Below are 23,854 nucleotides of genomic sequence, written 5' to 3' on the forward strand. Positions count from 1 at the left end.
CCCAATATGAGTCTACAATTATCTCTAAATAAAAATTTGAATTAAAAAACATTTAAGTTGAAACAAAAAAAGAAAAAATGCAATTGTCTAGTAAGTTTTTTATGTGAGTGGTTATGTTATAGATATTTTTAAATTTTCTTACACTTTTCTAATTTTCTAAATTAGAATAATGAATACATATTTAAAACAGAAAAAAAATATATTTTAAAAATATCTCCTAAGACTCATGTATTACTTTTCCACTAAGGAGAACTATGAAAATATGTAATTATTTGCTCTGAGGCTTAACTTCATTATTTGTCACACTGGGTAAATTAATTTAGACAAATCTGCTTCCACTGAACTAGGAACAGACATGGGAAAAATGAGAATTTTGATTAGAGGAGTAAGAGGGACAATGTGAGCAGGGTAGTAGGGTTGAAGACTTTCAACAGCCAAGAGACCATATAAGAGCACCATGTGCCTGAGAACAGAAAAGAGCAGAAAAGTAAAAGGACACTGAACAACCTGTGTACACACAGCAATGTTTCCTAGGCTCTGGTAATCACAATCATTATCTATTTTTTCCATTTAGCAAAAATTAAGTACTTGTACATTCAATACATTCCATTAAAGGTTAAGGGGGAGAGGCAGCTTAGTGCACCAATAGAACATAAGAACCCACTACTTAAATGAGATGAGACCAGATGGACACATGCTTTGATCACTCCCATCCTCACCTCCTGATCTATAAATAAAGTTGGTAACATAAAACTTCATTAAAATGTTGTAAGGATTAAAGGATATAACTTTTGGGACGCTTGGGTGGCTCAGTGTTGAGCGTCTGCCTTCAGCTTATGGTATGATCCTGGAGTTCCGGGATCAAGTTCCTCATCGGGCTCCCTGCCTGGAGCCTGCTTCTCCCTCTGCCTATGTCTCTGCCTCTCTCTCTCTCTCTCTGTGTCTCTCATGAATAAATAAATAAAATCTTAATAAAATAAAATAAAATAAAATAAAATAAAATAAAATAAAATGATATAACTTTTGAAGCATGTGACAAGGACTCAAGTTATAAATGATATTTATCACTTTTATAATAGTAAATATATTTATTCTCCATTTACTTACTCCTAAAATACAATTCTTATACCCACGCAAAATATATTATTTTGTATGAGATCTCTTTTAACAAACTTTAGCTGTAATTTTAACTCAATCATTACCTTATGATTCTCTGCATTTTCCATGGCAAAGTAAGGTGGCATTGCGGTGACAATGATTCCAAGTAAAGCTGCTTGAAAATACAGCTCAATTTTAAAAACTATGTCAGTAATTTCCTGAAAGACAATCACAGAGTAAGAAATGAAACGAAATCACTTTATATCATCTTAGCACTTTCTAAATAAAAGACTATCAAAACTTCTGAAGAAAAATATTAGAATATCTATTCTAGGCATAGTCTGTATGAAAAACCAGGTGGCAAGGTTAACAAGCAGTGAGCTACAGGACCAACTCTGCCACTTAGTAAGTAGCTTTATAATCCTGAGCAAATCATCAGATTTACATTTTCTTATCTACAACACAAAATAATACAGCATTTAAATGGAGCTTTTTACCATTTAATTAAAAATAATAATGTATATGAAAAAGCAGTCAATATGTCCACCAGTAATCCTACGCAATGAACAGGACCATGTCAGAATGATTTCTGATGCATTCGTTGGTTACAGGGACTATGAGCCATTTAGGATCTCTGGGCCCTCTTCTGAAAAAGCTGTACTTTGGAACAAGCTCAGCCTCCTATGGAAACAGGAGTTTCTTCTCCCCAGTGGGGTGGGGCGAGGGGGGGGTTGACTATAATTCCTATAGGCCTCAATGGTCACTGGCTGCCCCAAAAATCCAAGTACAGAAGGGAAACTTTTCCAGACAACCTAAGTAAACAGCTGGTGCCCCAAATACAAACTACCCAGAACCAAGTGTACTGTATTACCCTCACCCTTAACAAGACCATTTCCCTACCCTTGTTCTGTAAAAAGATACACTCATGGACACAGAATGTATTCTGCTCTAGAAGAGAACCCACACTATGTCTAGCAGACACCCTGGCCCTGGCACTGGTACACCTCTCCACAGGATGATGTGGAATCAGAATGCATTTTGTCAACTCTGGCCTTCTAGGTTTAAGCAATAAAGACAATTCTTTAACTCATGCTGGTGACATTGTAGAATTTTTCCCAAACTGTGGTAATTTACAGTGGAAGACCAAGATAGAACCAACAAATATGTTGGCAAGTAGCTAAATAGTACAGTAAGTGGAGATTAGTAAAAACACATTTGTATTCAATCATACAGAATCTGATAAAGGAAGGGGAAAAATGTGGAACATTAAGAACACTATTATCTTTGAATAATGAGCTTTAAAAGTCTCATTTCTTTGCCTCTAGTTTTCGAAACGGTAAGGTTATATGTCTGTGTTTGATGAAAAATATAAGTTGAAAGATCTTTTTTTAATAGTTATGGATATATATAAATACAGTATCATCATAAAAACAGAATTATAAATTTTGCATTGTGGTTATTTTATGGTAGAGAGAAGGAAACAGGATTAGAGAGGAGCACACTGGAATTTTGAACTGTATTTTTATTTAAAGTTTTATTAAATTTAAAAAAATGTATAACAAGGCACTGACATTTGAAACATTTGGATAGTAGATACATGCTTATTTTCCGTAGGCTTGAAATATTTCACAATAAAAAAAATCACAAAGGATGACCTATAACTGATAATTTCCATATCATTTATTTACTGATGACTCCCAAATATTATTTCCTTCCAGAAATCTCTTCAGATTCGCACATCCAAATACTTCCTATATGTCCCATCAGGCAAATGCCACACAGATAACCAACAACTCTGCAGACTCAAACTGAAACAAATATCTCCATTCCACCTAAACAAAACACAACTCTCTTCTGCCTATATTCTCAGTTCAGTGAATGATACTACCATGAACCACATTACCCAGAACTGTAGGACTGTAGGAAATCTGATTATTCTTTTCCTCACCTCTCACAAATGCAACAATGATAAAGTAAGACACACACTGTTCTTTTCCTTCTATCACAGTCGTTACTGCCACCTCCTTAGCTCAGTCACTCATCCTCTCCTCTCACTTGAACTAGTTAATAAAACTGCTCTGATCTGTGTCAGTGCAGGTTCCTTCCTCTCCTCCACCATGATTCTCCCCCACAGAAATCCTTCTCCACTCTGGTGCCAGTGATCTTTCTTAAATGCAAATATGATGTTTCTTTGTTTCCATGTCTAAGCATAACTGTAACAAGAATAGTACTAATCCTCAAGTGATCTACATTTGAAGACAGCAGAAAGTGACCACAAACTAAACAAGTTCTGGGTGTGGATTTTATAGCCACAGAGAGAGAAGAAGGTAGATTGGTAGACTAATGGTTGTCTGGGAGTGGGAATGGGTGAGGGAGGTAGGGAGTGATTACCTAACAGGTACAATGGTTTTCTGGAATGTGAAGAAGATAATAAAACCTAGAACTGATAGTGATGGATGTAGAACTCTATGAACATAATAAAAATCACTGGATTGAAATTAGTTAATACTGTATGAAGTGTATCTCAATAAAGCTCTTTTAAACAGTACAGCAATAGAAAGTAAAAAAAATGGTACTACAGGAAGGTATTTGTCCATTTATTTTTCAATATATGAATTAATATAAAGGTGAGAGAAATTTGTTGACCATTTTTCTGAAGACTTAATTTTCACATTTATAATCCAACAGTCCTATATAAAGGAAAAATGACTATATGAGTGACTTTTCAAGTTTCTTTTTTAATACCCCAGTAAGAGATTTTAGATGAACAATATTCATTTTTAAATTATGTTAATTTACCTTGTATGATTAATAGAGAAAATACTTATGCTTTACAAAAATATCAGTACCAAGAGAGAACTTCCTTGACCCTGAAGCAAACTAATACTGGGCATTCCTAAACCCAGATGTAAAGCATCCCCAATTCAGGTTTTAATAAGACTAGGAACTGTAACAGGATGAACATCTACAGATTTCCTTTGAATTAGCACTTGGCTTTTATTGCACACACACACACACACACACACACACATTTTAGGGTTAAGGTTAGGGTTAGGGTTAGGGTCTGCTTACTTGAAAGAACGGGGTATTCCAGACCTGGATGGTTTCAGTCACATTTAAATGATAAAGATAATAATTACTAATAATATTCATCAATACAGGTAAAGAACAAACCATAGTACTGTTGAAAACAGCTGTAAAAACATAGTCCTACAATTTAAAAAAAGAGTGTTATTACATACCACATATAAATACACTGCCACTATGTACTACCAAGCTTTCTCACAGACTAAGTGAATCCTCACTAGCTAAAAGCGGATTCAACAAATTATAGAAATAATATTCAATAGATAAAAACAGAAGACGATAACCTCGCTTGGAGTCTATAAATATTTTGGTATTTTAAACAAATTTATAACACAAAGATTAAATTAAGTTTTTTATAGTTTTATATACTGGTTATCCACCAGGTCAAAAAATACATTATAAACACAACTAGCTATGTCCAAAAGTAAATTCTAATTTCCAACTAATAAGGTCAAATCAGCAAATGAGTAAGTTTAGAGAAAACATCTTAATATTCTAGAACTTTCAAATAGGTATTCATTCACATATATTACTCTTACCTCTTCTGAATACATCACATTTAAAGCTGCACTATGGGGAGCAGCAGACACATAGTCACTGTCATTAAACATCGTCACCATGATGTTCTGGTTTGTGAAAAAGCTAATAAGATCGCTGATATCAGAGTCTGGTATTAGAAATAAACAAATAATTAAGAAACAGACATAGACTTTTTTTTTCAGACATAGACTTTTAATAACATTGGAAACAGCTTTTTTTTTTTTTAATTATCTTCATTAAAAAGACATAATTAAGAGCACTGGTTCTGGAGCCAGTCAGCTTGGATTTGAATACAAGTCAATATATACACAAGCCTTAAAAACAGAACCTAGCAAAATAATTGTACAAATTGTAGCTCCTGCTGCTGCTACTATTGTTATATTGAAAGTTTACCTATAATACATGAAATTGGGAGAAACTGTGAGAATAAAAATCTATATGGCAACTTTATGTAATAAGAGAACCTGCTAGGCTCAAAAAGGTAGAATCAGGCAGCATGGGCAGTTAGGTAACATCACTCATTTAGAGGATTTCTGTGTACTTTGAACAGACAGATTTTATAAATGTCAATTGTCTTAACTGCCTTAAAATATTAAAACACTAATCAGATCTCCATCTACAATCTTTAAATTGCCTGGAGCCAAGGGAAAGATTGTGAATCCCGTCTGAGTTTTAGATCAGTACCAACAAGTCTGATGAATGTAAACCATTCCACCTCTTCTTCACAAAAGCCAGAAAGGACAAATGTGACTCTGAGAAAAATCAAAACCAAACAAAGGAAACCACTATCAGTAACTAAAAATAGTGACAGGTGGATCAGACTCAGCACCAAACCTGAGCATCACAATGATGCCATTAGTGCTTTCATTGGTGTTTTAGATACTACACTTACTCCTTACCTACACAAATGATCTCTCTTCTCCAGACTCTTGAGAAGAGAGCTACATTATAACTGAAGGAACTAGACCACCTGTGATACAAAAAGTTTTGCAAGGAGGATCAGATACAATCCAATATAGACATACAGAGGCCACTGATTCCCAAAGGAAACATGGCTTTATTTAGGACCATCAAGGCCTAGGAAAATATAGGGTACATATGTAAACAATTCTGTAAATACTAAAATATAACAAAAGGGACAAAATTCTGAAAATACAAGAATTTCTGCAGATCAGTAAGAGTGAACTCAAAACAAAATTATTTGAGATACACGTACAATTTCCCAAACACACAAAAAATGTCACTATATCAGAGTATAGGCTTTAAGCAGCACTTTATTTTACCAACATGAAATGTGTATTAAAACCAAAATAAAAATTCTAATTAAAGAAATAAATTATAAAACATCACATTTTCTATTCAAGAGTAGTTTTCTGTCACAATATACATTCTTCCTCCAAAAGAATAAAGATTATATAATAAACTGAGAGTTACCTTTTAAGTGATGATTTTAAAAGTAATTTATAATCGTCCCTAACTATAATTATTTCCAACACTGGTCAAAGCTCTTCAGTTAATAATGAATCAAGAAGGAAAGATTACTAGAACATAGCTACATGTTGGAAAATATTAAACCCCAAAGAGTCTGTGAGTTACATAAACGATTATATCAAATGCAACTTCCTAACCTATTTCAGCTAGAGAAGCAAATAAAGTTGTCTCTGTTTCACTGTAAATTTGCCAGAGTTGGCTACCTCTTCAAAAACCTTGGGACTATAAACTATCTATGCAGATGGGAGATTTTGTAGGAACAACTGTTCATATGTGAATGAAATTTTGTATTGCGCTTTATTATTTTGAAAAGCAAAATCCCATGTTTTTTTTTCTTTACTTGTTCTGAACCTTGTTCAAGACCATGGTTCTTAATCATTTTTCATATTTGACAACTATGTAATTAAGAATAAATAGCAAATAAAAGAATTCAAAAATACTCATTACCAGTTTAATGTATTTGATTATCAATACAGTTAATACATTTTTTCTTAATTCTTACTAATTTTTCACATGGTCCTTAAAAATTGTTTAAACATTTCTATTTAGACATCTAATTGTGTAAATATTACACACTATAACTCTTTCTAAAACTTCTGAAGTTTATTTTGCTTGTCATAGACTTTAACATGAAACATACTACTTTGACAATATGTTGCTACCATTAAGAAAAAAATCTTAATATCATAAACAGTACAAGGTTAGTTTTTAAAAACCGTAATCTACAGGTAACCAAAATTTCATTTCTGTAATATATTACTCAATATCAAAAAGGAGTTTTTTAAAACTTAAGATTTCTACAGATCATGCCTTTACCTTACATCTACTTCTAAAATCCCAATCTCTGACCTATATCCACACCCCTATGCCCCAACCAACACACATTCACAGACCTTCACACACTCTCACCAGTAGAATTTTGAAGAAGCAGACTTGTTTTGTATTTATGAGGTTTGTCTCCAGATTTTAGGAAATATAAGTCTGGAACAAGTTTGATGGGAACCACAGCATTTTTAAAAGAGCGATGCACCAAAAACATAAAAATCTGAACTGCGAAAAAAATTAAAAGCAGAAGCAACCTGAAAGGAAAAAAATAAAACAGCACAGGGTACATTAATATGTATATCTACTTTTAAAAATTCTCCTTCAAATAACAGTTAAAAGTACACATGCAAAAAGAAAAGAGAGAAAAGAAAAACTTGAAATAGCCTGAGAGTAGAATTTCTGTTCTCCAAAATGATCTCATGACGATACTGAACAGAAAGCAAGTATTTAATAATAAAATTAAGTTATGAAACTAAAATCAGAGTCATCCTGAAACTTTTATGGGATATGTGACCTTGTGCTTATAATTTTTTAAGAACTAGACATTATGCCACATTTATATGGCTATTGTCCTGACAGAACTACTTATTTCCTGCCCTATGTCTTAACTATGCTATGCATACTCTCCTATGCTTTAGAAAAGATATTACAAAAATATCTTAGATACAGGGAAGTAAACAAAAATACAGCGAAACTGTTTTGTTTTCAAATATAGTGAAACGCTGAATGACTGATATCTTTGAAATGTTATCCACACCACATTAATTTCCATTGTTCCTCTAGAGAGAAGCAAAGCAAGATAGAATAGTCAGTTATAAGGATCATTATTTGCTGTTGGTCAAGTACATAATTCTATTACCTATTCAAAATGCCCTTCTATCTAGAAAGCAGATATTCTTCTGTCTTATGCTGTATATTATTGCTATATTACCTGTGATAGGTATCAAAGCAAGTGGGTAGAGAGAGCTTAGATTATCACAGGTTAGCATTTTGTAATTTTCAGAAACCTTATATAATTTAAAAAAAAATCATTCTCATAAATTAAGTATACATCAATCAGTTTTTCCAAAAGCATACTGCATTGAACCCTAGTTCCATAACCAGTTAATAGGTGTTTTACATTTAAAAATTCATGACTGGGGGCAGCCCCGGTGGTGCAGCGGTTTAGTGCTGCCTGCAGCCTGGGGCGTGATCCTGGAGACCCTGGATCGAGTCCCACGTCGGGCTCTCTGCATGGAGCCTGCTTCTCCCTCTGCCTGTGTCTCTGCCTCTCATTCTCAATCTGTGTCTCTATGAATAAATAAATAAAATCTTTAAAAAAATAAAAATTCATGACTGGGATGCCTGGGTGGCTCAGTGGTTGAGCATCTGCCTTCAGCTCAGGGTGTGATCCTGGGATCCTGGAGTGAGTCCCATATCAGGCTCCTCACAGGGAGCCTGCTTCTCCCTCTGCCTATGTCTCTGCCTCTCTGTCTCTGTCTCTCTCATGAATAAATAAATAAAATCTTTAAAAATAAAAAAAATTCATAATTAAACAATATTTGGAAACTCTACTAAGTTTAATAAAATTGAAGCAATTTCTTTACCATAGAATCTCTCACGTGTCTTCATATGCTAATATAAACAACTCTTTAAGAGAGGAAATATAAGAAATAGCATTTCCTAAATGTACAGATGGTCAAATGCGCATTTGAAATACTTTTTGTTAGGAATTGAATGTTTGTGTCACCCTCCCCCCAAATTCATATGTCAAAGCCCTAAACCTCCAGTGTGATGGTATTAGGAATAAGGCCTTTGGGAGGTAATCAGGATTAGATGAGGTCATTGGCATAGGGCCCTCGAGATGCGATTAGTGCCCTTCTAAGAGACATCAGAGAGCCTGCTCTCTGTCTCCTGTGTGTCAACAAAGAAAGTCATATGAGAACACAGCAAGATAACAGCGTATCTCTGCAAGCCAGGAAGAGTGCCCTCAAGACCAATTTTGTACCCTAATCTGATTTCCACACTCTAAAACTATGATAAAACAAATTTCTGTTGTTCAAGCCACTCAAGTCTATGTTATTTTGTTATAGCAGTCTGAACTAAGACTTTTATTGTTTTTCAGGGAGTGTTTTTTATAAGAGGAGTGGTTCATTTAAATAAACTGAAACATGCTGATTTAAATAAATATTTTTCTTTTAGTAATGCAGAGAAATAAATAAGACACTTGACTGACATTTCTTTGCTACTGAATAAATTAGGGCAAAAAAAGCAAATGAATTCAATGTATCTCAAGCACATAACAATACTCTAGGCTTATTAAATTTTATTTCTATTACCGTTTTGGATCTAACAAGATTGGTGCATGTTATATGAAAATATTTAATGTTATGTTCCAATAATTGAAAATCTAGCACCCATGGAACCTGAAAGAGGTAAAGCAAAGTTGAAAAGATGTCATTCTGATCCCAGTTCCACAAGCTATAAAGCCTTCTTTATATTTCTGTTCTTTACCTGATAAAGATAAAACTTTTACTCTTCTTGCTATTTATAAAAAGTAGTTACACATAGTATATACAAAACAATTGTGTAAAATATAATTGCAAAATAAAATTTAAACACAGTGATAATTCAAAAGTTGCAATTAATATTATGACAGTTCCTGATTCAGATGAGAACAAAAAAATGCTATATATTTTTTTAATATTACTTATCTATTTGACACAGAGAGAGAGTACAAGCAGGGGAAGCTGCAGACAGAGGGAGAAGCAGGCTCCCTGCTGAGCAGAAGGCCCAACCCTGGGATCATGACCTGAGTTAAAGACAGATGCTTAACCCGTTGAGCCACTAAGGCAACCTAAAAAATGCTAGTTTAAAAAAAGAGTAAAAGCTCTAGTGGTATTCAATAAAATTGATAAATGCATAATTCTTTTCTCTGACATTACAATGTTTATGACTTTACAAAGTTTACAGTCTTAATCTTTTAAAACTACGTAGATTTACATATGTCTACACTTAAAAAATTAAGATGACAAGCTGAATTTGTATCCTTAAAAAAACAACTCATCAGGCAGGAAAGTGATTATACTTACACTGATCTCATTGATTTACTTTCCCGTTTCAAGGTAAGCAAATGAAACTTTGCTACTGTATACACCTGCTGTTTCCAAAGGCTCATGGTGCTTACTAGAGAAGCCTTGGTTTCAGAAAGAATAAGTAAGCTCTGCTCCATTTCATCAAAAGATTTTGAATCCATTTCTTCCTCTGGTGGCTGCTGGGTAAATACACTATAATCTATTTGCCAAAACAAAACAAAGGGAAAATTACGGTATATTCCTTAAAAGGATAAAAATCTTTCTGAGGCATATAAATTTTAAAGAAGCATACATCTGGTGGTGATGTAGGACAAACAGAACTTTCATATACTTTGGCACTATTATTAAAACTGAACACATGCATATCTTATGACCCAGAAAATTCTCTGCTAGGTATAAAGACAACAAGGATAAGTACATAGGTCTACCAAAACACATACAAGAATATTCGGAGCTGGCTATCTGTCAAGAATAGCCATAAACTTGGAAGAACCCAACTGTCTAACAGGTGAATGAATAAGTCATAAAATACTGTTGTAACAGCATAGCCTAAAACAATGAAACTAAATATACTATACAACTATGGTAGTTTAAAACTTACAAACATAATATTAGGTAAAAGAAGCCAAACACACAAAAGAGACATATAATTTATTCCATGAGACCAAACACTGATAATATTAATCAGTGAGGATAAGAAAAAAGGTTATTTTTATGAATCAATTTTTTTTTAAATGAAAAAAAATAAAAAGATGAAAATTGGTTTCAGCATGAGGAGAACCAAAAACTTCTATGATAACTATAAAGTTATCTTTATGTTAAATTTTAAAAATGAGTAAACATTAAAAACTTTAAGAGTGGAATAGAATAACGCATAAAGTAATACTGAACCACAGCCTGGTTATCCTGGGACCTTCGCAACTCAACAGTTTAGATGAATGACTTAGTAAGAGGAACCAGTCTAATCTCTCCCTGATACAATGGACTAAATCAAACTAAAAATGGAGCTAAAACATTATACATTACAATCACGGTATTCAGTGAACACCAATTTACCTTCTACAGAATTTGACATTTTTAACACTTGAAAAATAAAACAAAATCAGCCAAACTGAATGCAAGCCAATGTTACAGGTAAATTTATTCTGCATGGTGAACTTCAAGGTATACAGAACAAAGCCGTAATACCTACACTGCACATAGCCTTCTCATCTTTATCCCCACTACCCAAATATTTCTACAGACTACTTCCTACACTTCAAAGTATTTAGCATTAGATATAAGCATTTTTTCCACTTAATTCTCTTCCATCATCCAAGGTGTTACAAGCATACGCATTGATAATACATTCTATATCCTGACCTCTAACTATTTCTCCTACTCCCACACTTTCATCTCTACCCAATTTCATCAAACTGGAAGCATGTCCAAATTTGAGATCTTGTTCTCCCTCTAATTATGTAAGATCTAAAACTTTTATGTGAACTTTCTCTGTTTATAATCTGATTTCACATCTTTATCATAAACCTGACTCCTCTCTTTTTTCCATGCTTGAGAGAAACATTGTTTCTTTCACCTTGTGACACATTACCATCACCCCAATCATGCTCATTTTCAATTGTTTACTCAACTCACCTTCTCACCTTAAACTTCACAGAACCAGCTTTGACTTTTACCACACCACTGAAATGGCTGCTGTCAAGGTCACCACTGTCTTCCACACTCCAAAGCCCTCACTGTCTTCTATGTTACCAAAGTCATCTTTTCTGTTCTTATCTTATTCTTCACAGCAACCAGAAAATAAGTAATCACTTCATCTCTCCTAAAACACTATTTTGTTTGTGCTTTTACATCTCCTTTTATGAAGAGAGTTAGATACTTAACCCACTGAGCCATCCAGGTGCCCCCAGAATGCATTTTTTAAACATGCAAATGAGATCATGTTACTCCTTTGCTTTAGAATTCTCAATAGCTACACATCGCACTAAGAAAATCAAATTCTTTTCCAGATATTCAAAGACTAAACATGATCTGGCCCCTGGCCCTCCCCTCTAATCTCTTTGGTTCTCTAAACTCTATCTGCAGTGGCCTTTTCTTGGTCATTAAACATATCCAACTCATTCGTTAATTAACAGTTTGCACTAGCAGTTCCCTTTACCCAAAAAGCTTTGCAATAAAATCCTCATGTATTTACATTTTTCTTGCCATCCAAGTCTTAGTTTATCACCTCAACACAGTCCTCCCTAAAGATACAATCTAAGTTATCTGCCTCCCAAGACCACCCCATTATTTCCTTCACAACTCCTACTGTTTTCAGTAAATATCTCAGTTACTTATTTATTTACCTGTTTCTATCTAATCTACCCTTTCTTCCTCTAAAAACATATTTCATATGCTCATATAATTATTCATCTTGTTCACCATCTCTCTGGTTTATTGCCTAAAATTTTTTGTTAGTTTTGTTTCTACCTGCTTGGTCAATTTCTGCTTCAACTTCTAGCTTTAAGAACACATCTTCCAAAGTTGTCATGGAAACACCATAAGAAATAACACCCAAGTTTGAATGACTGTCTAGAGCAGAAAATAAACCTAAAAGAAAAAAAAAAGGAAAGAATGTTGTGTAGTTTAGCATATCATCATGAATTATTCTAAAATACTCTTTAAAAATGGGATAGGACTAAATCTACTCTGCCAGTCCAGTAGTTCTCAAAATTTTTGGTCTCAGAACCCCATTAACATTCTTAAAAATTGCTAAGGACCCCAAGGAATGTTTGTTTATAGAGCTATATCTAGTGGATATTTATCATACTATAAATTAAACCTAAGAAATATTTTACAGACAGAATGACACGGTATATTAAAGTTGACATATATATTTTATTCCAGTTAATTAAGGATTCTTTTTTCCCCCAGGAAAAAATCAATTAAATTAATAAAAAAAAATCTGTCCAAATGAGATAAATATTAAGAGAATCCTGCACAACATATCTGCATCAATAACATCCTTTTGGTTATGAAGATATCTCTAAACAGATAAAGGAGACTGAGTGTGAGTTCCTCATCATGAAGGTGAAAATTAATGCCACAATTAAAATAATTCAAGGGTCTATTTATTATATAATTCATTATGGAATTATGAAACTGGAAAAGAACTTGAGAATGCATACACTATTCTGTGTGTGTATAATATTACATATTCCCAGGAAGCCTCCAAGCAAATGGAACAATCTTGACAACAAAGCAAATACTTTTCCTTAAGTTAACATAATGGTTTCTTGCATATTGTTTTTAAGATGAAGAAAAACCCCCGCACATTAACTTATAGTTTCTGATTCTCAAAAGCAAATTACTTTTACAGAAACGTAAAAGTAAAGTAAAACCACCTAGGAACATGTACATATTACACAGAAAATTAAACAACACAGTAAATCAAGAAAACCTATTCCCAATGCAAGATCCTGGTTCAACAATCAGGAAACTGAAAGTAATACCTGCAAATTTGTCCATGTCCTTAAAAGGCAAGCTATACACAAGTTGTTGTTCATTCTGTTGTAATAAGGTAGCTCCAGGTATATGTTGTTTAACCAGGGAAGAAAGAGATTCGGTGGCACAATATTTGTCTATGTACATGCTAGAGAAAACCAAAAGTCATAACTTTTTAATAATAAGCAACCAAAAGTAAAATCTGAATGCTTGAAGTAAAGTTAGTGCCATAAAAACTGGACAAAGCATATTATGGCAAATCTGAAATATAGTAAGAGTAGACCAAGAATATTATAAAGAATAAAGTCAATCAAGAATGAATCATACCTTAGGCGGTAGCCAATCCCCCATTTACTTTTGAGAAAAATTGAAGAACCAACACATTTCAACATTCCTTGTGATATGACAGCTTTCCTATCTGCAAACAGAAATTTGCATTTCAATTTTTTAGTTAGTAACAGCATTTGCAGTTCAATTTTTAAGTTAGTTGGCATTTATATTTTGTGAACTACCATATGAGACACCAATACCATCATTAAAACATCCTTAAATACTCACAACTTTATTTGAAAGGTACCAGATTATCACTACCTGGTTTTTAAATGAGAACACTGAGGCAACGAGAAAACATACTGTCTGCCCATGTTTCACATAGATGTTAAGTGATAAAGCCACTCTCTTGCACAGAGTCTCTAATGAGCTTCCCTGGTAGACAACATTTCACATATGTTGTTAACAACTCCTTGCTAGAGAAATTAAGCATATTCAGTGACTCCACTGGGAAAGGATTTTTGGAAGCTCATGTCTGGTTTCCTCCATGTCCCATGTGCCTTTTCATTTTGCTGATTTTGCTTCATATCCTTTCAGTCTTGTGGTATTAACTCCTAAATACTGTATGTTGAGTCCTCGTAGTTCCCCTAGCAAATTACTGAATCTGAGATGGTCTGCAGGACTCCCAAACATAAAAATATGTAGTTTTTAAAAAGTTTAAAACACACATCTGTGAAGATCACATAGCTTCTTTATTCATCAAGATTTTGCATCTCTATGTCCATTTCCTATTTGGTCCCATGACCTTATGCTTCAAAAATAAAAATCTCACCAGCAAGAATGTCAGCTTCATCCATGAAATGAGTACTAAACACTGTCACCCGATTAGATTTCCCATACTTCAGAAGATTCCAAACAATATGACGAGAACAGGGGTCCATTCCAGCTGTTGGTTCATCTAGCAATAGTATCTGTGTGAAAAAGAATAGGGAATGGCAGAGAATCCTCAGAAGAACTAAAATATGTAAAATTTATGGACACTGGAAAACTTCCCCATTTCAAATTATTATTCCAACCAGAAGTATATTAGGACTGAATTTTTCAGTCATATATGAGCTAAGCATAAATTTTTTAAATTATCAGTTTGGCAAGTGAATATATCTGTTTCAATTTTAAAAAACTATTATCAGTAACATATAAGACATATGTGCAATAATAATCAGATACATAAACTAAAAAATAAAACATTGGTGAGGTTTGGGAAAAAGATAAATTAATATAAAGCCAGAATCCACAGTGATCCCAAGCTATAGCAGCAAGGAGAAATGCGGCAGGATGGCAGGGACCAAGATGGCTCAGGCTGCATCTCAGCCCTGTGCAAAGCACGATATCAGATGGTTCTGTTTCTAGAGGACAAAGAAAAGCACAGAACGGACACAAAATAAAATCAGCAGAAACAGTGAAAAGCTGAACTATTCCTCTGGTTTTGTTCTGTTTTAAAATTTTATTCAGAACTATTATGAAAATACAGAAAACTAGAGAGAGAATTAGTATAGCTACCACTGATACATAACAAATGCCATTTTTTGGGCCATATTTTCCGTAGATCTTTTTTAAAACAAATAAAACACTGCAAATGTAACTAAAACCTGTCCCTTCCATTCCACTTCCTAGAAGTAACCACTACTGTAAATATGTTTTATCTTTATGACTCCAGTTTAAAAATCTTATTATTTTAATCACATCCATAATAATGCATAGTGTTTTATGTATGTGGAAACTTTACAACTATTCTATGTAAATATACAATATATTATATTTGTGAATTATACATTAATATTTATTTACCTTTGGATTCCCAAGAACAGCAATTCCTAAAGACAGTTTTCTTTTTTGACCACCACTTAACTTTTTAGCTTGATTATCTTTGATAGGCTGCATGTCTAAATCCAATAAAACCTTCTGTACCTGTAAAGTGAAAACAATGTTATTTTTAAATTATATGATTTACATAATTATCAATATTAATTTTTAAGTGTTCCGATTTTAATATCAACTTAAGAAATGTTCTTTTAGTACAGAATTTAGTTTTGACATGTATTCATATATAATTTAAAATAACACATAAAAAGGTTCCTGATTGAAAGGTCTGTTTTACTTTTGTGACTTCCTGGGTAGTGGTGAAGGATCAGTTGGAAGGCTTTGTGTGTGTGTGTGTGTGTGTGTGTGTGGTGGAGGAAGGGAGGTAGATGTGAAAGGAAAGGAAGAAACAAAAGAAAAACTTAAATTGAGAGGCTAGTATCATCCAGACAAAGACTATTTTATATGTACTAAAATATTTACTCCAAATTCCATCCAATTCTTTGTAATGTATTTCTGTTTACTGGCTCAGAACAAGTTTTTATTAAGATTTTCATGCATTTTTTTAAAAGATTTTATTTATCTATTCATGAGAGATACAGAAGGAGAGGCAAAGACATAGGCAACGGGAGAGGCAGGCTCCCCACAGAGAGCCCAGGGTGGGACTTGATCCCACATCACACCCAGAACCAAAGGCAGATGCTATAATAGCTTTATAACAGTTATTATAAAAGGTTATAAATTTACAGGGAATAAAGCAAAAATTTCTATATGGATGACATACTTCTTGTATTACATTATTGGCTGGTATTCCTTTGATTGAAGCCAAAATGGATAAGTTTTCTTCCACCGTCAAAACATCAAAATGTATATCTAACTGTGGACAAATGCCAATTATTTTTCTTGCTTCAAACATTTCGTCTATTTCTGAGACTCTGTGTCCATATATAGATGCAAATCCTAAAAGCAAAATATATATTTAAATTTATACTAACATTATTAAAAAGTATATATTATTTTATATACACTAATAACTTAGTTACTTGTATATAGTAAATATATAAGGTAGGAGTTAATATAAACTTGGAAGACACAACAAGCTCTCATTTCCATACTATTGGTGATGTGTTTACATCTTATATTCCAACCTTATTTTCCTTCATTGGTATTACATAGTGAAAAGATTAAGAGATCTTAACCAGAGCTTAACACTAAATATAACTGCATACTGGTACATTATTTACACTGACATTCTGGTAGCAATTTTCTTTCATTTCCAGGCATTATTCAGTGGTGGACAGAACAAAGAAACTAAGAATTTTCCCCTAAGTAGGTACGTGTGGTCTGGAGAAAATCAATCTGAATTCCAGATTTTCTCTTCTATAAACTAAAGACAAATCTATAACACTTAAATTTAAGAACTATTAAATCAATGTGATAATGTGTGGAGAATTCTAACAAAAATCATAAATTCCTATTAAATGTAAGATATCCCTACCACCATTATAAAGTGACACAATTAGGGATAAGCAACAAAACTAATTTTGAAAATTAAAATACATTTTAAAAATACAGATTCAATATATGGAAATTCAGCCTTTCTTAGAGTAAAATATTTATTGTACTGCTGCTCTATTAGGTTATTGTGGAGCTGAGCTGCCATATTAAATTCTCACCTACATTTAAAAAGTATATGTTTAAGGTATTGCTCTTATAATTCCATTTTAGGAGATTCTGTTGATACTTATCATTCTTTCCTTTTGAACTGTTGTTGCATATTTAGAAATCTGTACTTACAATCTAAAATATCTATAGGTGTCATTTAATTTCCAATTAATTACTGATTTATCCTTCCTTGAAAATGAAAAATACAAAATATCTGATACAAGTAACAAAATCAGATCCTTTTTACTTTAGTAAACATGATTAAATCAATCATTTTTTATTTTCTATTGAAAAACAAATGTGTATAGTAAAAAAAATAATAAAACACATTTATAGGCACTGAAGTTGATCTCAAATCACTGAAAAAATCAATCAGTACATGTCTGGATAAATCAAGGATAAAGAATAAATGATACGTATTTATGTAAGTATAACTCAAGGACAAATAATGATATTGTAGTACTTGGGTTAATAACACTAATAAACCAAAGTAAGAGAATTTTTTTGAAGTCAGAAAACTCTCACCATCAGAAGGTGGGCATAGTCCACAAAGAATATTCATCAATGTACTCTTTCCTGTTCCACTGTGGCCAAGTAATGCAGTAATCTGACCCTCATATATGTCAAATGACAAACCTAGTTCAGAAAAGAAGACTCAAATGAGATTTTTATTTCTGTTGAGCTATGCAAAATAATACATAATACTTGAATAATCTTGAAATAAGTCAGTAGGTTTAATGATAGATTTAAAGTTATTAGCATATTTAATTAACAGCATAATAGTTAATATTATAGGATAAGAATTCCTTGTAACAGTCAGTGGTATGAACAAGTAAAAAAAAACTTATTTTTTGTTTATACTAACAGATTTTAAGAATACACAAAACACTGGGGAGGTTTTTGTGAACCTACTATTGGGACTTCCTAAGGTAATTAAAACAAATAAGGGACAAACAAAAATTTGTTCCCAAGGGTATTAACAAAGTTAAACATTGGCAGAAACCTAGAAATTAATCAATAACATGGGAATGGCTGAGTAAATGCTTGAGAAATTTAATTTAAATAAAAGAAACATAGGGTGCCTCAGTGGCTCAGTTGGTTGAGCATCCAGCTCTTGCTTTCATCTCAGGTTGTGATTTCAGGGTTGTGAGACAGAGCCCTGTGTTGGGCTCTATGCTCAGCAGAGAGCCTGTTTGAGATTCTTTCTCTCCCTCTGTCCCTCCTCCCTCTCATTCTCCTCAAATAAATAAATAAATAAATAAATAAATAAATAAATAAAGTAAAAAAAAAATTAACTAAAAGAAACATAAAATGAGTAACTATCACCAGATGGACAGGTCAATGATTAAAAGAGGAAAAAAAATAGGGATCTGAACCAGCTCAGAATTATTGCAGACCCTGATCTGATGAAGGTGACCTTGGATTCTCAGTTATCCCTAAAGCTTCAGGCCAGAAGCAAAAATAAATCCTCTCTAGAGGAAGATCACATCATCCAGAGCATCAAATAATGTCTGCAATTTTCATATGCAATACACAGCACTCAGTAAAAAACCACCAGGCAGGAAACAGTAAGAGAAGATCAAAACTCAACAGAAAAAACAGGTAACAGAAACAGACCCAGAGGAGATGAAGATATTGACATCATAAGATTCTAAAACAGCCATGCCATCGTGCTCTAAAAAGAACATTGGCAAAGAACTAAAAACCATACAAAAGAACCAAGTGGCAAGACAAAAAGTGGAAAGGATAAGTGAAAAATATTTCCATACACAGTTTAATCAGGTTAGACCCAACTGTCATTAGTAAATGAAAAGAAACATCATAAGAAAATATCTAGGCTCAGGGGTTTAGCGCCTGCCTTCAGCTCAGGGCGTAATCCTGGAGTCCGGGATTGAATCCTCCATCGGGTTCCTTGCATGGATCCAGCTTCTCCCTCTGCGTCTCTGCCTCTCTCTCTCTTTCTGTCTCTCATGAATAAAGAAAATCTGGGCAGCCCGGGTGGCTCAGCAGTTTAGTGCCACCTTCAGTCCAGGGCATGATCCTGGAGACCTGGGATCAAGTCCCAGGTTTGCTTATATCTCTGCCTCTCTCTCTTTCTCTCTCTCTCTCTCTCTCATTAATAAATTAAAAAAATCTTTTTAAAAAATTTTAAAAAAGGAAATATCTAGACTAAGGCATGGAGAGACAAAACAATAAACAATTCAGAAAAGAGAATAAAAGACACCTGGGATAAAATGAAAAGTCGTAAACCTATGATAATAAACCTAAAGGGAAGAAAAAATAGGACAGAAGCAATACTGGAAAACACTGGAAGAGAAATGACTGAGCATTTTTTTTAAACAGAAGACAGACATCAAGTCATAGATTCAAGAAGCACTTCTTTACCTGAAGTGGAATAAATGTAAAACAAACAAGCACCACCAAGGCAAGTGGTAGTAAAACTGCTGGAAAACCAAAAGAAAGGCTTTAAAAATGGCCAGGGTAAAATATATACCAACAACAGAGAAATAATAAAAGCAACAGCTGTCTCTTCAGCCAAAACAATGGAAACAAGAAGACAACAGATTACATTCTAAACTGCTGGAAAAAAAAATAACCATTAAACTAAAATTATATATACAGACAAATATCCTTCAGAACTAAAGGTGAAAAAAAAAGATAGTTGCAAACAAAAACTGAGAGAATATATCATCAGTAGAACTACATTAAAGGAAACCACAAAAACATTCTTTTCATGCACAATTATCCTAGATGGAAGATCAGAAATGCAGGAAGTAACAAAGTTAAATCATGCGGTAAATATATAGATAAATATAAGTGGAACAGTCTGTTAAAAACAACACTAATGACCATTATCTCTGGTTTAAAATGTATGTAGAATTAAAATACATGAAAGCAACAGTAAGTTGGAATAGAGATAAAAGGGATAAGTAGGGATAAAAGTAAGGTCCTGGACTTCCTTTTCTTGCTTTACAATTTTACAGATGCTATAAATTAGTAAAGCACTAATTTATAAGTCAAGAATACATTTCATATTATCAAGAGTAATTTCTAAAAAAAAAAAAAAGCATGTATAATTAAGAAGCCAACAGGAGGGAAATGAGAAATGGCACAATAAAAAATACTCAATTCCTTCCAGTCCAACTAGCCAATTGAGGGATGAGAGACCATATAAAAAAGGCAAATTATCCCACCTACAGTCTTCTAAACCAACTAGTCTATTAGCCAATGTGATCTCTTTTTAAAATTTCTCTAAATCTTGGTTTCTTCATCCAGAAATGGCACTGATAACAGCTACTATCCACAGCATTCATGAGACTTAATAAATGATCAGGAGATACCACTTTGTGAACTGTAAAGTGCAAGCTAAAATAAATGTGAGTGTGGTAAAAAAAAAAAAAAAAAATCCCTGCTCAATGGAGCATCTACTTCTCCCTCTCCCCCGACCCTCCTCTCCACCCTCTGCTTGTGCTCTGTCTCAAATAAATTAATAAAATCTTTAAAACAAATAAATATAGTTATCAAGACAAACTATAAAGCTACAATAGTTTAAAAAAAAGTGTAGAAGCAAGGATAAATAGACCAGTGGAACAAAATACAGTCCAGAAGTTAAACGACACATTTATAACCACTTTATTTTTTTCTTTTTTAGAGAAGGGTGGTAGGCAGAGGAAGAGAGAGAATCTTAAATAGGCTCCACACCCAGCGCAGAGCCCAACTTGGGGCTCAATCTTACAACCCAGTTGATTTAATTTTCAAAATAACAATATTGAGATACGGTTGACAAACTGTACATATGTCAAACAACCTGCTAAGTTTGATATGTGCATATAACCATAAAACCATCACCACTATCAAGATAATGAACATATCTCCACAAAAAGTCCTGCTTTAAAATGTCTCCCCCTTGCCTGTTCTACCCACCTCTGCCCATCTCCAGGTAACCACTGATCTTTTTTTCACTAAATACTAGTTCTGCTTCTTTAATTTTATATGAATGTAATCATACACTATTACTATTTTATTTCTGGCTCCTTTCACTTCATAGAATTATTCTGATGCAAGGCTCAATCCCAGGACCCTGGGATCATGACCTGAGCTAAAGGCAGATGCTCAACCAACTGAGCCACCCAGGTGCCCCTCTAATATAGGATTTTTAATTGTATCTGAATCTACTGAAATGTGAGTAAAGCTGACAGCCAACATTGGGTCATCTCACCCATGAATACGGTATCTCTCTCCACTTATTTCTTTGATTTCTTTCAGCAATGTTTTATTTTTCAGGGTACAAATCTGTTACATCTTTTGTCAGACTTATCTATAAATATATTTTCAGATACTAAGATATATGCTATTTTTAATTTTAATTTTTAGTAATATATAGAAATATGATTGATTTTTTCATATTTATCTTATATCCTTGTCCCCCTTGCTAAATTCATTTTAGCTCCACTAACATTTTTGTAGATCTAATCAAAGTTTTTAAATGGATACTCATATAAACTACAAATGCAGTTTCATTGCTTCTTTTCCAATTTGGATGCCTCCATAATACTGATAAACCATATCCAATCAGCTGAAGGCCTACAGAACAAAAACACGTTTCCCTCAGAAAAGAGAATTCTGCCTCAAGACTGTACCAGAGATTTCCAGCCTGCCAACCTATCCTGTGAATTTTTTTTTAAGATTTTATTTATTTATTCATGAGAGACACAGAGAGAGAAAGAAGCAGAGACACAGACAGAGGGAGAAGCAGGCTCCATGCAGGGAGCCCAATGTGGGACTTGATCCCAGGACTCCAGGATCAGGCCCTAGGTTGAAGGCAAGCACTAAACCGCTGAGCCACCCAGGGATCCCCCTATCCTGTGAATTTTGGACTCAAGACTGCGACTTCACCTCTTACCTGAGTTTCCAAACTGCCATTCTGCCTTACAGATTTCAGATTTGTCAGACCCCACAATCATGTGAACCAATTTCTTAAAAATAACCTCTTTATTCCCTCCTTCCCTATCCCTCCAGGTCACCTGCTCTCTGTATGTACGTGTAGCTGTGTCTGTGTATATGTTCTATTCCTTCTGAAGAATCCTGACACCTTATTAAACATTCTACAATCTCAGAATAGTTCCCACAGCAAGTTAATTATCAGACTCAAAATGTCAGTAGTGCCGAGGTTGAGAAACCCTATGCTGGGTCAAAACGGAAAAAAATAATTAACATGTAAACACATGCACAATAATAAAATGAAAAAGGACACAGACTTGTTCAAAGAGTTGAATCTTTTTCTTTTACTTTTTTTTAAATTTCATTTATTCATAAGAAAGCACAAGCAGAGGGAAATGGAGAAGCAGGCTCCCTGCCAAGCAGGACCCTGTGATCACAACCTGACACGCTTAACAGACTGAGTCACCCAAGCACCTCAAGAATTGAATATTTTTCATCTTTAATAGAAACTACTTTTTCCTTTTACTATTTTGATGTTAATTTTATTTTTTTTTATTTAGTTTTTTTAAAGATTTTATTTATTTATTCATGAGAGACACAGAGCGAGAGATGCAGACACAGGCAGAAGAAGAAGCAGGCTCTTTGCAGGGAGCCCAACGTGGGACTCAATCCTGGGTCTCCAGGATCAGGCCCTGGGCTTAAGGCGACACCAAATTGCTGAGCCACCCGGGCTGCCCTTGATGTTAATTTTATTATGAATATTAATCACATAAATAAATGAAAGTACCCCTAAAAGAAAGAAAAGTGTGGTAAAGAAGTTTAATTTTCCCGCAAACAAGGAAAGATACTTACTTCTCAAAGCCTCCACATTTTCACCTTTCTTTCTGTATGTCTTCTGAATACCACTGATTCTGAAAAACACCATATTCTATTTAAGTATTTAATGCAATTTATAAGGATGTGTTTTCATGTATAATATTTTTATCAAAGCTGCCATATTTAATAAGAATAACAAAGTACCTTTCTACTAAAACAATAAACCTAAGAGAGCTGACAATGATTATAAAAATTTTAAAGAAACCACAGAAATATATAGTATTCCTCTCCATTTTAAGTGTCATTCATTCATTTTTCATGACAAGCCAACTTTTATAAATAAAGCATATGGCTCAAGCAATTTATAGATTCCTTTTCATTTTTGGTACTTTCTGTTTGTAATTTATCAAATACAAATATATCAGGCTAAGGGAGATTAAAAATCAAATGCTGTATTTCACATCAGCACACATTTCAAACTATTTATAAATGTGAAGTGGTTCTCTCATTCCACTTTAAATGTCTTAAATAACTTTTTAAAGAATCAATGGTTTTGTTAACCAGTTTAAACTTTGCCCTTTAGAAGACAGACCATTAGCTCACTCATTACATCCTAAGTATTTGGCTCTCCCTTGCTTTTATGTATTTTTCTTAAATTTGAAAAACACATTATAGTATCTTTACTTTTTCTTCCACTTTTATTT

General features: G+C 33.5%; 1 protein-coding gene across 3 annotated transcripts in view; it reads right to left on the minus strand.

The window, feature by feature from the left end:
* The window catches only part of ABCA5 (ATP binding cassette subfamily A member 5), a 70,015-nt gene that overhangs the window by 18,691 nt on the left and 27,470 nt on the right, over positions 1–23,854 (minus strand). For all 3 annotated transcript variants that reach the window (XM_041725815.1, XM_041725816.1, XM_041725817.1), the window contains 13 exons: positions 23,187–23,245; positions 17,919–18,029; positions 16,513–16,688; positions 15,717–15,836; positions 14,701–14,839; positions 13,926–14,016; positions 13,607–13,746; positions 12,585–12,704; positions 10,113–10,314; positions 7,126–7,295; positions 4,725–4,852; positions 4,171–4,308; positions 1,203–1,316 (listed from right to left, as the gene is read on the minus strand). In XM_041725815.1, the coding sequence (XP_041581749.1) occupies positions 1,203–1,316; positions 4,171–4,308; positions 4,725–4,852; positions 7,126–7,295; positions 10,113–10,314; positions 12,585–12,704; positions 13,607–13,746; positions 13,926–14,016; positions 14,701–14,839; positions 15,717–15,836; positions 16,513–16,688; positions 17,919–18,029; positions 23,187–23,245 (1,708 nt within the window). The remainder of the gene's footprint in view (positions 1–1,202; positions 1,317–4,170; positions 4,309–4,724; positions 4,853–7,125; positions 7,296–10,112; positions 10,315–12,584; positions 12,705–13,606; positions 13,747–13,925; positions 14,017–14,700; positions 14,840–15,716; positions 15,837–16,512; positions 16,689–17,918; positions 18,030–23,186; positions 23,246–23,854) is intronic.

The sequence above is a fragment of the Vulpes lagopus genome, chromosome 12 (assembly GCF_018345385.1).
Source record: "Vulpes lagopus strain Blue_001 chromosome 12, ASM1834538v1, whole genome shotgun sequence".
Classification (NCBI taxonomy): domain Eukaryota; kingdom Metazoa; phylum Chordata; class Mammalia; order Carnivora; family Canidae; genus Vulpes; species Vulpes lagopus.